The 15325-nt window shown below is 36.4% G+C and overlaps 1 protein-coding gene across 2 annotated transcripts in view; it reads right to left on the bottom strand.

The window, feature by feature from the left end:
• Positions 1–3181: 3181 nt before the first annotated feature.
• Positions 3182–15325, bottom strand: part of LOC103715735 — a 35719-nt gene continuing 23575 nt past the window's right edge. The window contains exons 11-13 of one of the 2 annotated variants that reach the window (XM_008803471.4): positions 5137–5229; positions 4373–4928; positions 3182–3898 (exon numbers count right to left, since the gene is read on the bottom strand). In XM_008803471.4, the coding sequence (XP_008801693.2) occupies positions 3757–3898; positions 4373–4928; positions 5137–5229 (791 nt within the window). In that variant the 3' untranslated portion in view covers positions 3182–3756. The other variant, XM_008803472.4, reaches the window with a different exon arrangement.

Below are 15325 nucleotides of genomic sequence, written 5' to 3'. Positions count from 1 at the left end.
CGGATGTTATTGGAGATGGATTGGTTTATAGATGGGATGGGATGGGAACCCTAGGCTTTTGGTATTTGATGACCATACGGTTTCCTTACCCCGCTATCAGGTGGTTCACTTCTATCCATAATTCTGCTTCTCTATTATCGGCGCTAGTGGAAGATTAGAAATAAAATATAACGAGATTAATAGGTGATGTAAGTATGTCACTGCATTTGGTTTGCGGAAAAATAGAGGGAGGTAAGTGCGTTATATTTGGTGAAAGTTTTTAAAGAGAAAAAATATCTTCTGAGAATAATTTTTTTATATTTTATAAAAGGAAAAAACCATATGGGATATATATAAAAGTTATTTTCTTACTAACTAAAAATTATTATATATTTTTTTCAAAAATACTTGATAGAATTAGATAAAATATTTTTTAATTAAGAGCATATATATATATATATTATACAGTTTTCTCAGATAGTAAATGTTAAACTAAACATAAGCCGCCCTATAATTGCTACTTGTTTATGGTCAATCAAATATATAAAAACTATTTTTTTAAGTATTTGTACCCAGGCATTAGGTTTCTAGAAAAATTATTTCAACGAGAAAAAAAATTTTGTGAAAACCAAACCGGTCCTAGATGCCTAAATCAATATGAGTATATGGCATTATATAACAAAGCATACTGTAGTAGTATGATAAAAAAAATGTTTTGTCTGAATAAGACTATGTTACCATATCATATGTTGCATTATATAATGGTAGTACATGTCATATTTCATAATATTAATATCAGAGAATATCTAATCACAAATTATCGATACAATTATCATTTATATTTATATTTTATGTAACATGTCATTATGAATTATAGTTTGCAATGTATGTAATCAACTATTTTATTTAAACACCATCAAGTTTTACTTTAATTAAATATAATATCTAATTTACTATATAAATCAAACTATATTTATTAAACGACGTTATGGCATCTTGGGCCTTGAATACCAATTCGAAAAAGTAAACTTTATATTTACTTCCACAAATACACATTGATTCATGAAAAAATACTATTGATGTCCAAATCTTGTTCGACCATTTTCTGATGATCTAGAGGCATGAAGGATGCATATTAATCTGCTTGGTCCATGATGGCAGAAAACGGAACAGGAAACACCAATCCACTATAAAGAATCATGGATCTATATGCAAAGAGAACATAAAAGCCCACCAAGTGGCTCAAGCTAGGCCTCGTCCGACACTTAAGTCAAGTGGTGCTTTGAAATAATAGCGAAAAATAGCAAAAGAAGATATAATGAAAAGTATCGAAGTAGAATGATCTCCTTAGATTATTAAGCCTTAAGTGCCTAACCTAAAGTGCTCGGCCAAGAGTGCTTGGCCTAGAGTACTTGGCATGGGAGCTCGATCTGGAGTGCCCGGCCTGAGAGCTCGATCTGGAGTACCTGGCCTGGGAGCTGGATCTACAACATGTCTGATGATTGTCCATGATCAGCATTACCAATAGTGTTGGTGAGAGTAAAGACAGAGGGATAGGGGAAAAATGGAGAGAGAGATGCGACACACTGTACAAGTGTGCAAAGGTAATGAAATAGGATGGTGACTCGTTTACAGGGAATGGGTGGAGAGTGCCTGGCAATAGTATGCAGGAACGACTAGATCATTGTGGTAGGCTACGATGATAAGCGCACACGCGCCCATGCGGCTGAGAGAGAGAGAGAGAGAGAGAGAGAGAGAGAGAGAGGGGCAAGCGGGAAAGGAGCCAATAAAACCATTAAACAAGGGGGAGAGGGGCAGGTGGGAGGGCGAGGGATTTATGGCACTGGTTAATAAACATAGATATATCATACGATATTAATGTCGCATATCATATATACCATCCTTGGTATAAGCAAGACAATGGACGTTTTATCCAACCAGAGCCCTGCTTAAAACCAGGTCTAAGGATCTCAGAACAACGAGGACCAAGCTACTCAGAAATCCTCGCCCAAGTGGGCCAAGACCGTCCAACAATTGGACTAGACTGACAGGGCGAAGTGGGTTATATGAGTTGAACCATTATATTCCAAAACCAAAAAGGATAACAAATCCTTTTCCGGCTCGATTGTGTATGCGCTGTCCATTGAAGTTTTCTTCACACATCTCTTTGCGGACTATCAATCAACAAACTTTGGTTTCATGGCAGCCATCTACAACCAGATTTCTTGAAGATAAACTTCGATGGACAGCGCATACACAATCGAGACGGAAAAGGATTTGTTATCCGGAATTACGAAGGTCGAGCTTTGTTAGCAGCCTCAATTCCCCTGCGGCCAACCTCTATTCCAGTAGTAGAGCAGCCATTCGGGTCTTTCAGACTGATCCTTTGGTTTTGGAAGGAGATTCTGCGATGGGGATTTCTTGGATAAATGGAGAAACTTCTTCACATCCGGCAATCCGGATTATCAAAACCATCGCAGGAACTCTTCTAAGTTTTTCCTGCAACCATATTCTCAGAGAAGGGAATCGAGTGGTGGATTGTTTGGCGAAGGAAGCTTCTATGACCCAGACGGAAAGGTTCAGAACTAGTGAGCTGCCTCCAGATCTTGCCCGCTTAGTAGTTGCGGATGCATCTGCTACAACCTTCAGACATCTTTAATCTCGTCTGTTTTACCAAAAAAAAAGGAAAAAAAAGAACAAAAAAAAAAAACCATTTCGAGTGGGTTCGAGCAGGATTAATCCGAATTAGAAAATGCCACCAATAAATAACGTGGAAAACAACTAAAATAGTACCAGGTGTAACTATATACAGAGGACTTCCAAGTTGTGCAAACGGTAAGTGGGAGATACGCCAAGTCTCATGCTCCACAACAAACATTACTTATGGCAGCAGATCATTATTTTTATAGTGAAGGCAGCAAACAATTATTACACTAATTAAATTAGACATTAGATCAGCTTTCCAAGTTGAGAAGTCTCCAAATACCTGGTGAACTGGAATATAATGGTTCAACTCATATAGCGATCAGGCAAACCAAATTGTCACCTCTTTGTCCAGTAAATAGATTTCTTTCAAGGAACCATAGGTCACAATTGCCGAGTCAGTAAGATCAAACAATCATGTTTCTGCCATCAGTTTTCTCATCATGTGATGAGAAGTCTACAGAATTATAAACAATACTTGAATATTCACAAATGATCATAAGTGATAACTTTATCTTGCAGAAAAAGTATACTATTAATTTCTGTTCATCATTCACCACTGTATTAGAATTACACAACGCCACCTTCTAAATTATGCCCCATTTCCCTTCCCTGCTTAAATAAGGAGCTGTCTATAAAATGCATCCTCATTTGCAACTCCAGCAATGTCTGCGTATATTACAATAAACCTCAGGAAAACTAGTATGGGGCTGATAAGGGCTTTCCCTTCGTGAGAATTACAAGGTGATGGAACTATTAAGTTCCAACATGTTGCTATTTATAGAAGTTCAGAGGCATCCCTGACAGACTAATAAAAAGACCATTGATTCTTGAAAAATGAAAAGAACAGATGATACAATTAATGATTACAACAACTGGGAGCCGCTTGGTACTTAAGACTTTTCAGCACAAGTTGGTGGTTCTCAATATTCAACTATATCAAGACGGATCAACCCCTACATGAACAGCTGCACCAGAGAGAATTAAACATGAATAGCTCCAATTTTCCAATGTTTCCATACCTGGCAAGTTGAATTTTCTCCCACAACAATGCATCAATCACCAGGTAAATTTTCACGTTTTGGTCTTTTTTTGCTTTTGAGAAATGAGACGAATCCCCTGCCTTCCAAGCAACAAGGTTTTAGATCTTCCATCATCAAAACAGATTGACAAAGATGACGTGCCTCGGTTGATATCTGAAACCACTCCTTGATGCCTACACAAGATTTATCAGACATCAATGTCGTCTCTACAAGTTGAGCATCTTTTCAGTCTACAGAACCCTTCATTGAATGTTAATATTGGCTGGAACAGGAGGATGATCATCATACGGCAAGATTAATATTACAGAACTGGAATGTTCACTTATAATATTCATCGAGCAAGTAAAATATTTAAAAGCTAACTGAAGCCTTGATGCAGAGAAACAATACTTTAGGATCAATAAAGCATGTTAACCCTTTGAGAGATATCAGTGTTGTTGCAATCTTATCAGCACAAATCAGTTAGCAAACCAGAACTGCGGATCATAGAAACAAATGATAAATTAGTATTTGCATTTTAAATTACCTATACAGGAAGTATTTGTTCATGTTTGCCTGAGTGTGAAAAAGTGAGGCAAGACTGAAGGAGGGAGGGGTGGGGGTGTTTAATTTGAGCTAATATAGAATGCTTAGAGTGAAAAACTAACCACGAATTGTCGGATGATTGATGAACTTCAACTCTCTTTCCAATTGCATCCTTGCCTAGCTTCTGCAATATCCAATTTGCGTCCATGGCTTCATCCATTGGATTTTCCCGATGCAGCTGTCGATAGTTCTCATCATCTTCTACACTGACCTTTTCTGCTGAAGATCTCTTTCTTTTTGATCTCTGCCCTTTGACAGAGTTCACTTCCTCTCCCTGTGGGGCCCAAGAGCTCCGCTGTTCAAAAGATGGATTCTTGAACTTCAACTTCAGCAATGGCTTTGGGTGAGTGAAGGAATTAACAGGTGTATCTGCAGGTTGCTTCTTTTGTAGAACCACATCATTTGTTAGTGCCAGAGTCTCTGCTGCAGGGCCTTCTTCTGTGTTCCTTTTTCCTACTACAAGAGGGCTTCTGGATGCCGTAGTAAGTTCACAAGCTTCGCCAATGCCACTGTTATTTTTTCCTTGCCTTTCATAAACTTTTCGAAGCTTTATAACATTTTTTTCTTTGAATCCATGCTTTGAACTTCTTGTGAAGCATAAATTATCAAGTTTAGCTCCTGAAATTACCAAGGAACATTTGTTAATTTGACATATTCATGCAAGCAGATAATTATCTGAATAGACCCTGATGTGCTAAGCCTGTAAGTCATATAATCCAAAACAGGTGTAATAAGTCATACAAGATTGCTATCCTATAAGATGTTCACCAAATGTTGAGACGGATTAACACTCGTAGAAAGCATCAGCCATCATAAGAACACGTACCTTTTCCACCATCAGATCTGACAGTTCCACCATGATCATCAAGCATATGATTCTCATTATCTTTTGTTCTCTGCAGGCTGGTATCCTCACCGCCTGTACGTATTAAAAAGTGTGGCCAAGCTAATCAATACTAAGAAAGGAAGAAAGCATGTTCCTCCAATCAATAATTTAAAACAAGATCACATAACAAGAACAGCTGATAAAGCTGCAATCAAATACAGTACAGGAAGCCACTAAAAGTGGGGAAAGAACTATCTAGACAAACAAGGAAAATTTGACACCTGTTAAACATTCTCTTGCAATAAAGGTTTCAGGTTCAAGATCAGCATGCATCCAACACAAGCTGACTATGTAATTGATCATTTAGTCGTACCCTTGAACCCAAACCGTGCTGCTTTAGTTTGGAATACCAGCATATCAGGATGCTTTAGTTTAAAAAAATAATAATAATATAACTTATTTGGTTTTGCTTACTGGGGTAGGATGGTTATCAGTGTCCTTGTTTGGTCTTGGTGCTTCATTTGGTAAAAGGAAATTGTGAGTTTTACAAATGATTGCATCATAAATTTTGACTTTCAGATACAACGGCTCACTCCACTAAATTATTGTCCAAGTTTTGCCTCATCCTTTTTGGATTGTAGGTTTGCACTAGATACTATTTAGGCCTTAAGCAAGATCCTGCAATTACGGATATGTCAAGGTGAAAACATCAAAAAGCAGCAAAAGAAAGGTAGTAATAATTCCATTGTCATGGTAAGCCACTAAAATTTCTTGGAGAAGGCCTTTGTATGGATAAACCACGCTCATCAACTTAATCCAGTTTTTCTCAATAATTTGTGATGGCAAGGAGCTCATGGATGGATAATTTAATAACAAAGAAGTGAATTTGCCAGCTGTATTTTCAATGTTATTTGTTTGAGAAACTTTAAGGAAGGCCCAACATAAGACCAAGTTGAAAGTGTGCAAAGCCAAAGAGTGGTAAGGATATTAAAATTCTAAATGAATAGGACTCATCACTGATCTATGACAAATACCATGAATATGAAGACTTGTGGTAATGAGAGCACTTGGGGTTCACACAAGACAAACTTAGATGTTCACGCTCAGCCCATAACATGAAACAGGAAATCAAATTCAAGCTAGCTAAGTTTGAGAACATATGTTCAAGTTCAGCTCCTTTGTGAATTGAGCAAAGTTTTTTTGCAAGCCAACGTGTATCCAGGCTTAGGTCTTTTCCAAATCAAACTTTAAAAGACATTTGAGCTTGGCACATTTCCTAGATGAATGAACCCAAATGAATCAGGGATCAAGCCCAGTCCAAGCTGTTCATGAACAGGAAATCAAACCAATGTCAAACAATGATCTAGAATTCCTTCTCCAAAAGCAAGCCAAACCACAGCCAAAAAGAAGGGGGGAGAGGGAGGGAGAGGGAAGATGTGTGAAGTGATGCACCATCAGTCTGCAATGCACATAGAGATTTAACACTTGGAGCAAAACAGGACTGACCAACCATTAAAGTTTTCCAGAGTGCAGCACCATGAAATTAACATATTGTCCAGTAGAGTAACCATATATATAGTTCAATCAAGTAACATTACCTAGTATATAAATGTTATTTAACCACATAAGTCATCAGAATAAGCCTAGTATCATTGGGTTGCTATTCCTGTGTTTTTCCAGTATAAGGTTTTGGAAAGTCAGAAAGCTCAAGAACAGTTCTCCCATAGTCAGGACTTTCTAGACCTTTCATGACATGGAACAAGTGGGCAATGATTAAGGAAAGAAATTGGTTGAACAGGCATGAGAAAGCACATAATTCCTAGTGTAAGCAGGTTTGAGAGTTTATTAATACTTGCTTGCTTTTTGCAGAAATTACATACTTTTTGTACCAGAAGAAGTAGGATAGCAAATAGTAAGTTGCAAAGGTAACTAACAAGTTCCTTAAAAAGGAAAAGGTACAGAACAAGTTGTATAGTTGAATCTTGGTTTACATTTTTTAATTTCTTTTTTGCAAAAATTAGATTTTTTTAATTTAATCTAAGCTTTAAATAAGGTTGAGTTTAGGGCTAAGATACTTTCTAAAACTAATTTATAACATCTCAATGATCTCATTGCTTTCTCCTTAGTCCATCCTTTTTCCTTTATGGAGCTTTAGAGTTCTATGTTGCCGCAAATAATATAATGAGAAGATGCGAAACATAGGCAGAAAAAAGGATATTTGGATCCAAAATATAAGGAACCATGTTAAAAATCTGGGCACACTTTGGCAAGGAACATCAACTGAAGAATGCATGAAAAAGTTCAACAAACCTAAGAGGTACATACAAAGGTCAAGGGAACGGTGAAGCCTTTTAAATTATAACCGCTAAGCAAACAAATTTAGCAGATCTAGAATTCAATATTTAGAATCACTTAATTATGAGGTGACAATTCAACTGAATATACTAATGTCTAGTTCATGAAGCTAAATGATATGATGTTTATAACTTCGACCAAAACAGAAAGCAAGGTTATTCTGAAGGATAGTTCACAATGAAACAATGACTATTAAATTGTTTTAGGTTTTGACATATGGGACATATTTTATAGATGCTCCTACATAAGATCATAATCTTTATGACAAGATAGACGTGGAAAGAACTTATGGGAAAAGAAAAAGCCATGGGAATGAAATGATTGTCAGCTAATTAAATTTTTATTGAGAACCAATGTTGTTTTCTAAAAAATTCTCACAACCCTAAACAAGTAAAGCAAGAAGTATCAGCTAAACACAACATGTTTTACAAGCAAGGTAGGAATTGGAAAAGAATTGATGTAAACACTCACAATATAGGCAACACAAACATGGAAATAAATAAGGTGATTGACAATCTAAAACTGCCAACTAATTAACAGCAATACGCACAAAAAATTCAAATAGGTGAATTCAAATATGCGAACAATTATGTTACCTTGATACAAGTGCTTTAATTCTTTCTAGAATGTATGCACTTGGATTACAACTTTGTGCCATGCGCTTCCAACAAAAGTCACCAGTATGGTCAGGTGTGTCATAATGACAATGCACTTACCTCTTCATGGCTGATTTTTTTATATTAATAAAAAAAAAGATGAAGCCTCCATGAATAAACTTGTACCACATAAAGCCAAAACTATAACTTCTTAAACCTAATCGGTTTGCAACTTGGTTGATAAAATATCATGCTATGCAGAGCCACATCAGTCATGCCAAGGACCATGGCAAACAAAACAACTTTGTGCCAACCTACAATTGAACGTGTTGATGCATACTAGAGTGGCATGCACTGGCATGAGCAAGCACACGTCACACTAGGGTATACACCTTGTACTGTGTCTGTGCGTCAGTAACATGGTACATACTATATAATTTGCCTTGACACAATATAGTACTTCAATTTATGTTCTTAACCAACTAGAACTACCAACATCATATCCAAATTTCATGGATGATGCTCAAAAGAATTCAAGAAGGTGAAAAAAATATATGAAGGTTGTTGGAGACTTAATGTGTACAATTATTTAATTGGAAACAATTGAGTGCTTATCATGGAGCCTAATGGACAATAAATTAGTATGTAGAGATAGAGAAAGAGACTTCCCAGTTTAGTGCAGCAATACTTGGGACATTTAATGGTACCTGCAAATACATTTGTGACCACCTGGCCAACACACAAGGCCTAGGTGGTCATCAATATGGCCAATTTGAATAACTATCAGTCAGGAAGTCACAAAAGGCTTGCAACCCCCATACTCAAAGCAATATTCATACTAGTCATCTCAGTGGGTAACGAAGACAAAGACGAACCAAGATCTTAGTTTACCTTGGCTTGGGATGAAGATGGGAATATTTGAAAAGATCAAAGATTTTGCAACATGTTGACTCATATTTTAGGATCAAGTTATCAAAATCTCGGCTGATTTGAAAATCCATGATTAGAAATTATTTTAAGGCATTAATATTTATTTTTTGAATCAAAATCTCAGATCGTATTGTAAATCCAATATTAGCAATTACTTCAAGGCATGAATATTGATTTATTTTTGTCAAAGAAAGTAAGAAAAGTGTGATGCATGACATACTAGGAGATGGCTTGCTTTGCATAAATGGGCCAAACAGATGATGAAAATCATGGAAATAAAGAGACTAGAGAGGAGAGAAGAGAAAAGAAGAGAAAAGAAGATAAGAGAGAGAGAGAGAGAGAGAGAGAGAGGAGAGTGAGAGGGAGATAAGAGAGAGGCATACTAGAGGGGAGGAAAGAAACCACTTTCTTTCTCAACAAAACAAACTCATAAGCTACGACTCATCACCATTCTTTCACTATCCAATGAACCACATATATATACCACTTCTAAACTAACTAATAAAAAGAATAAAAAAAGAAACTAGTGTGCCTAAACCAATATATTAAAAAAGAAGCACCTTGAGAACCAAGCAACTTGTATATCAAGTAACTTAAGGGCCAAGTAATCTTACTTCATATATCTAAAACAAATATAAATTTACTTTATGATAATATTTGGAACGTCAAATAACTTTGATGCTCCAATATATTCTATTGATGCTCCTAGAAGTTAGATGAGGGCTTAGATTATCAAAATAGGAAATTTGCTGCATGATCCAATGTCATTACAAAACATAGATCAATATGTTGATATCACATCACTTGATATATTAGGATTCATCTATTTTCATCCATCAAGAAATAGAGGCCAAGATCATCTATCTCTTATATCAGGGGGTGCCCAATAAAACAATACTTGTACAAATCAAGATCCCAACCACGATGAAAAGCGCAACGGTACTCCACCTCCACCACATCTTCTCCACATCATTCTCACCATCCTCTTGTCTCCTCCCCATCCCACATCATTCTGATTATCCATTTGTCAACTGCACCTCCCCTTATCCTCCTATTTCTCCTACTTCACTTCAACCACCTCTCTCTCCCACTCCCATCCTCTTCCTTCCCTACAACCATATACCACCTAGGCATTACACTATACCCAAACCACCCACATGTCACAGTCACTCTTTGAAACCTTGCATGGATCATGGATGAACATTTAAAGAAAGTTGATGTTGCTATGATCTTATAGAACTACAATCATTTTTACTATTTTAAATTCATTTTTTAAACTACTTGACCCAAACTCCTAACCATGTGCCATTTTTTGCAAGAAATGAAGATAATCAACGTCATTCAATTACCTTCGATTAGTGCTAAACAACACAGGATTATAGCTTCCCAAAACAAACTTAGTCGCCATATATGTTCTTTTACTTCAATGCTTAAATCAATGCAGTCATGCCTTGTAGTAATACTACAAATATTTGAAGTTTTGAACTACCAGAAATGAAAAGCCTTTAGAAAAGGATAGCTTCACCAATTTCATCTTTTGGATCTAGTTGTCCTCAAACAAGATTAGATGTTGCTCATTAACTAAACTTATAATGGGAACAATAAGTGTTTATTTTAAAGAAAGACATCACTCAAGATTTTACTTCAAAATGAGGTAATACACCTAAATAGATAAGGATATATAAATGTGTCCTTAATGACTGCAGATATTAAGATAAGAGTTGCTGAACTTGCCAAAAAGAGACCTTATCTGCTAGATAATGCAAATAAATCTTACCAAACCTTTCATAGTAGCATTTGTACTTTATTACATCCCGTGATCTACAAAATTGCTCTTAACAAGCTTTTTTTTATCTCATATAACCCTTACCTATCTGTATTATCTTTACATTGTTGTTTGGAAGAATGACTAGCGGTCATAGACTCAGAGGCCTGTATCTTTCCAAAATCCTCTACTCCAGATGAGGGATCAACTTTCAGAATTTCAATTCATCTTCTCATTGATGACCACTTCCCAACTTCCTCCAAAATCATTTCAAAATCCAGGTTGGTTTACGCTAGTTCCCACTAACAAGCACATAAGTTCCATATGCTTCAACTGATGTTTGTCGCAAGTTACAACTGTACTTCTCCAACTCTAACAAAACACACATCAAATCAGAAATCACCCATCTTTTTGAAGCTCAACTATTTTTAAGCCACAATCAATTATTTTGACTGGGATGTATGTTCTTATATCCTACCCTGCAGATTGCAAACCTGTAGAAGCAACAAAGCTGCAGGTTAACAGTGAGATCCCCATCTGCCACATTTGGTCTATATTATTTGCGTATCCATCTCCAGAATTATGCAATATCAACTGTTTTTTCACATTGACAAATTATTTTGCTATGCAACACCTATGCTAAATCTCAAACAGTAAACTAAATTACTTCGCTGGTAGCATTTAAATTGTTGCTTCTGATTCCTTGACAAGATGGAATAATAGCTAGCACACTTAGTCTTAAACTTAAGTTTCCACATTACCTAGCAGTCTGGTATTCATCATGTTCTTATTTTCCAACAATCAACTTCTTTGCCGCCTAAAAGGCCTTACTGCTCTAAAAGGAATTCCTTCAAAATGCATAAAATTTCAGTATAATTATTAGAAACCCAGCTCAAATTCCTTTTTCCTTAATTTATGAACTCTATCTGCACTCATCGTTCTTTGTTACTGGAATTCTGAAACCGTGTGCCTGGCAATAACATTTTCATTTTCTTCATATTAGACCAGTATTGCTGTCTAACTCAGGAACTGCCATACCATAACCCACTTGTGTTAAAAGCTAACTGCAAATTATTATGAGAAATCATAATTGAAATTTATACAATTTTCCCACCGCTTTGATTGCTACAATTACATATAAAATATATCTTGTTTCTGATATTTTTCCCTAAAGTCCTTTCATCAGTACATAAAAAATTGCAGATAAAAAAAGAACACATTTTATATTATATATAACATTAAAAATTTTGTAGACACATTGTTGAATGGATTCCCTATAACAAGCCTTGTGATCTTTCCTCTTTGTCAAGACCATTGCCATGTCTATAGAAATATTAGGAGTTCCACGCTAGTTGCATTATCTTAAACTGTGTAACTGCCAGTGCAGCTTACATTCCTTCCAACCAATTTTATGTTTTATAACAGGCCCCTATCTCCCCAAAGTCATCGCTACCTGGAATTTGGCACCAATCCATAGAGAAACACTACAAGGCTAAACTCAAACACAAATGTCTCAATCTCTGATGGTTAGAATCATGGTCTGCCGTACCGGTCGGTACGAGTCGGTACCGGCCGGTACATACCGGTACCGGACCCTACTGGTACGGTACAGCTACATATTTCGGTACCAAATCGTACCGACCGGTACCGGCACGTACTGGTGCGTACCGACCCGTACCGACCTGGTACCGACCCATACCAACCAGTCCGTACCGGCTCCAAATTTTTTTTGGCTTTTAGCCCCATCGGTACAGTACCGGTTCGGCTCGGATTGGTTCGGTACCATACCGGTACCGATGCCTACCGGTACGTCGGTACAATCGGTACCGCGTATCTTGGTTAAAATTTTAGTCATTAAACCAATTTATATAGAACTATAGTGCCATTTCAAGAAATGAGTGTGCAAAATGACACATGAATGAGAACTGGTAGAGTGTTAGATAAAGCTTATATTGTAGGAAATGAAAATCCATGGACCGAATATGCAACAAACTACTATGAGAACATGTGGAAAAGCATAGGAAATCACTGAAAAATAGTGTACAATTGTTTCTTTATGATTTTTTTACATATTTACACTTGCTCCAGACCAGTTTCCTTTGATTCTGGATTTTCTTTTCTTTCCCTTGCTTCTTCATTTTCAGGGATTCTCCTATGAGCTTCTCACGTGGTGCTACTAGTATGGTGAACATAATTCCTGGCAACTATCTGGTATAATGAGTTAAGGTTGAGTCATATTACAAACATATGCGTTCATTGTTAAGCCACAACACAGTCAAAAGGAAATCAGGAATACCAAGTAAAATATCAAAAGTCTAGTTGAGACTTCATCATGATTTGCTGCCATTTCAAATTCCAACAAGCAAATATGCAATGGACACGCATTCATCAGAAATCTTAAAAAGGTGCTGGTATTTAGTCTGTTGGTGGTCAAGTCAAGATGTTATATGTACATATGCAGATACAATTTACAAGAACATGTGTTGGTCTACACACTAAATATTATTCTTTGGTAAAAGATTTAACTGCTCGAAAATAAATGATGGGCCATTGAAATTCGAAATGCATACCATAGATCGTGATTTAAACTATCAAATTCAAAGGTGTTTGGACACCAAAAATCACATATTTTGGATGTCTCTAACCTATGCATCCAGTGACTGAATAATGGATAGATTTTGAGGGATGATATGAAGTTTTGTTATGATATAATAGTCAAATCTATTGAATTCAATCTATACATGTTTTACAATGCATCAACCAAGATCGATGATGTGGATTTTTAATTTATATGCCCTATCATATATTTAGCATATCACAATTGGGGCCATGCATTTTTTCACCCACTTGACCCAAAAGTGAGAGACCATTAAAATTGTAAGTTTTGGTTTTTAAGTATTTATAATGGTGAAATCATGATAAATACTGTAGATCTTCAATTTGTATAACCCATCACTGATTTTGAAAAATTAAATCCTTCACCAAATATTTAACATTTAGTGTAACTCTACCCAGCATAATTATATATAGGGTAGACAGTTAAGTGGATTGCTTTTGAGAGCATTGGATCCCAAAAGCTTCTCCATTGTCTACCGTTGAAACAACTTTAGATCCATGGAAGATAGTTTCTGAAAATGCCCAATCTACCCTCTACCTTTCTTTTTGGCTCTTGCTTGATCAACACCCCACCCATCTTCTTCTTCCTTCACTTGCCCTACACCCGCAAGTACCAACTAAGTTCTCATTCCAGGAGCTCCTCTCAATTTCTCCCTTTATCTTCACTTGTACATTCCTACAAGGTAAGCCATCTCTTTAATGGACTCTTCTCTATCTCCATTGCTCTCTCTACTGGCCAAGCTGACACTCCAGTTCCTCCCTCCATGTTGCTGCTCTCTAAACCACCTAACTGGCGGCTGGAGATAGTGATGAACATGAGTAATCGGTCAAACAAAGTTGGTGGTGATGATGGGTTGGCTTGGGCTAACCATATCGATCCAGCTATGACTATTTAAGTGAGAAGGCAATTGTCGGGCGATGGGGCTTTTGCAATCATAAATAGCAGTAGTTACTTGGCCAAGGGGCTAACACGGAGAGGACCAAAACAAAGGGGCACTATGGTGCAGCAATTGGCCTAACTGAGTGCCGACAGACAGCAAGCTATGATAGTGGTCAGCAGCAGAGAAAGTGGGATTGGAGAAAAGAAAGAATCCCAATATGGATGGGGTCAAACCACGAGAGATGAAAGATATTTCTAAAATTTTGAAAAGGCTTTCTTTTTTATCTTCTTTGCTTTGCATATGCCATATGATCCATCCAAATTAAACCTAACAATAAAAGATTGAGAATGATTTGGGATCAAATACTCTCAAAAGCAACTAATCTGTGTAAGCCAATAACTACAATTGGCTTACAAAAATTCATCACAAGACTATCTACAATTGCATCAGTAAACATACAAAAATGAGATAAAAGTTCAGATGTAATTGCCTTTAAATATGTATGGAAAGAAAATATGAAAATATTTCTTTTTTCTAACATTTAGTAACCAAAAACTAAAATGGAAATTGAATCTTAGTAAGCCAATAACTATTTTCAACATGAGGAATATATGTTAACAGAAAGCTGATTGAGCTGTAGTACTAAATCAATTTTTATTCCAACCAGATAAAAATAACCATTATCAATTGAAGACTCATAAGATATGAGAGCATAAGCATTTCATCAACCAAAGACATTTGCAATAGTTATGTAAAACTTATTGATCTGAAATCTGAATGGAGATTCAGGTTCATGATACAGGTCATTTGTCATTCCAATCAGTTATAAAGCAAGTTCAACAATCAGAAACTAGTAGCAAGTTAAATTGTCCTTTGACAGCTTTTGACAGCTTTCTAGACATGTTTCTGGTGCAAAGAAACTGAATTAATGCACAAAGGCACTAAAGCGGAAAAGTAGGCACTAAATATGAAAATATGAGTAACTACAACACACTGTCTGAATTCCATCATTTTTATTAACCCAAGAAAGGCAATCACATCACATA

Source organism: Phoenix dactylifera, unplaced genomic scaffold, assembly GCF_009389715.1.
Source record: "Phoenix dactylifera cultivar Barhee BC4 unplaced genomic scaffold, palm_55x_up_171113_PBpolish2nd_filt_p 000589F, whole genome shotgun sequence".
Taxonomy (NCBI): Eukaryota; Viridiplantae; Streptophyta; class Magnoliopsida; order Arecales; family Arecaceae; genus Phoenix; species Phoenix dactylifera.
Note: the sequence above shows the minus strand (reverse complement) of the source record. Positions and strands in the feature narration are given on the sequence as shown.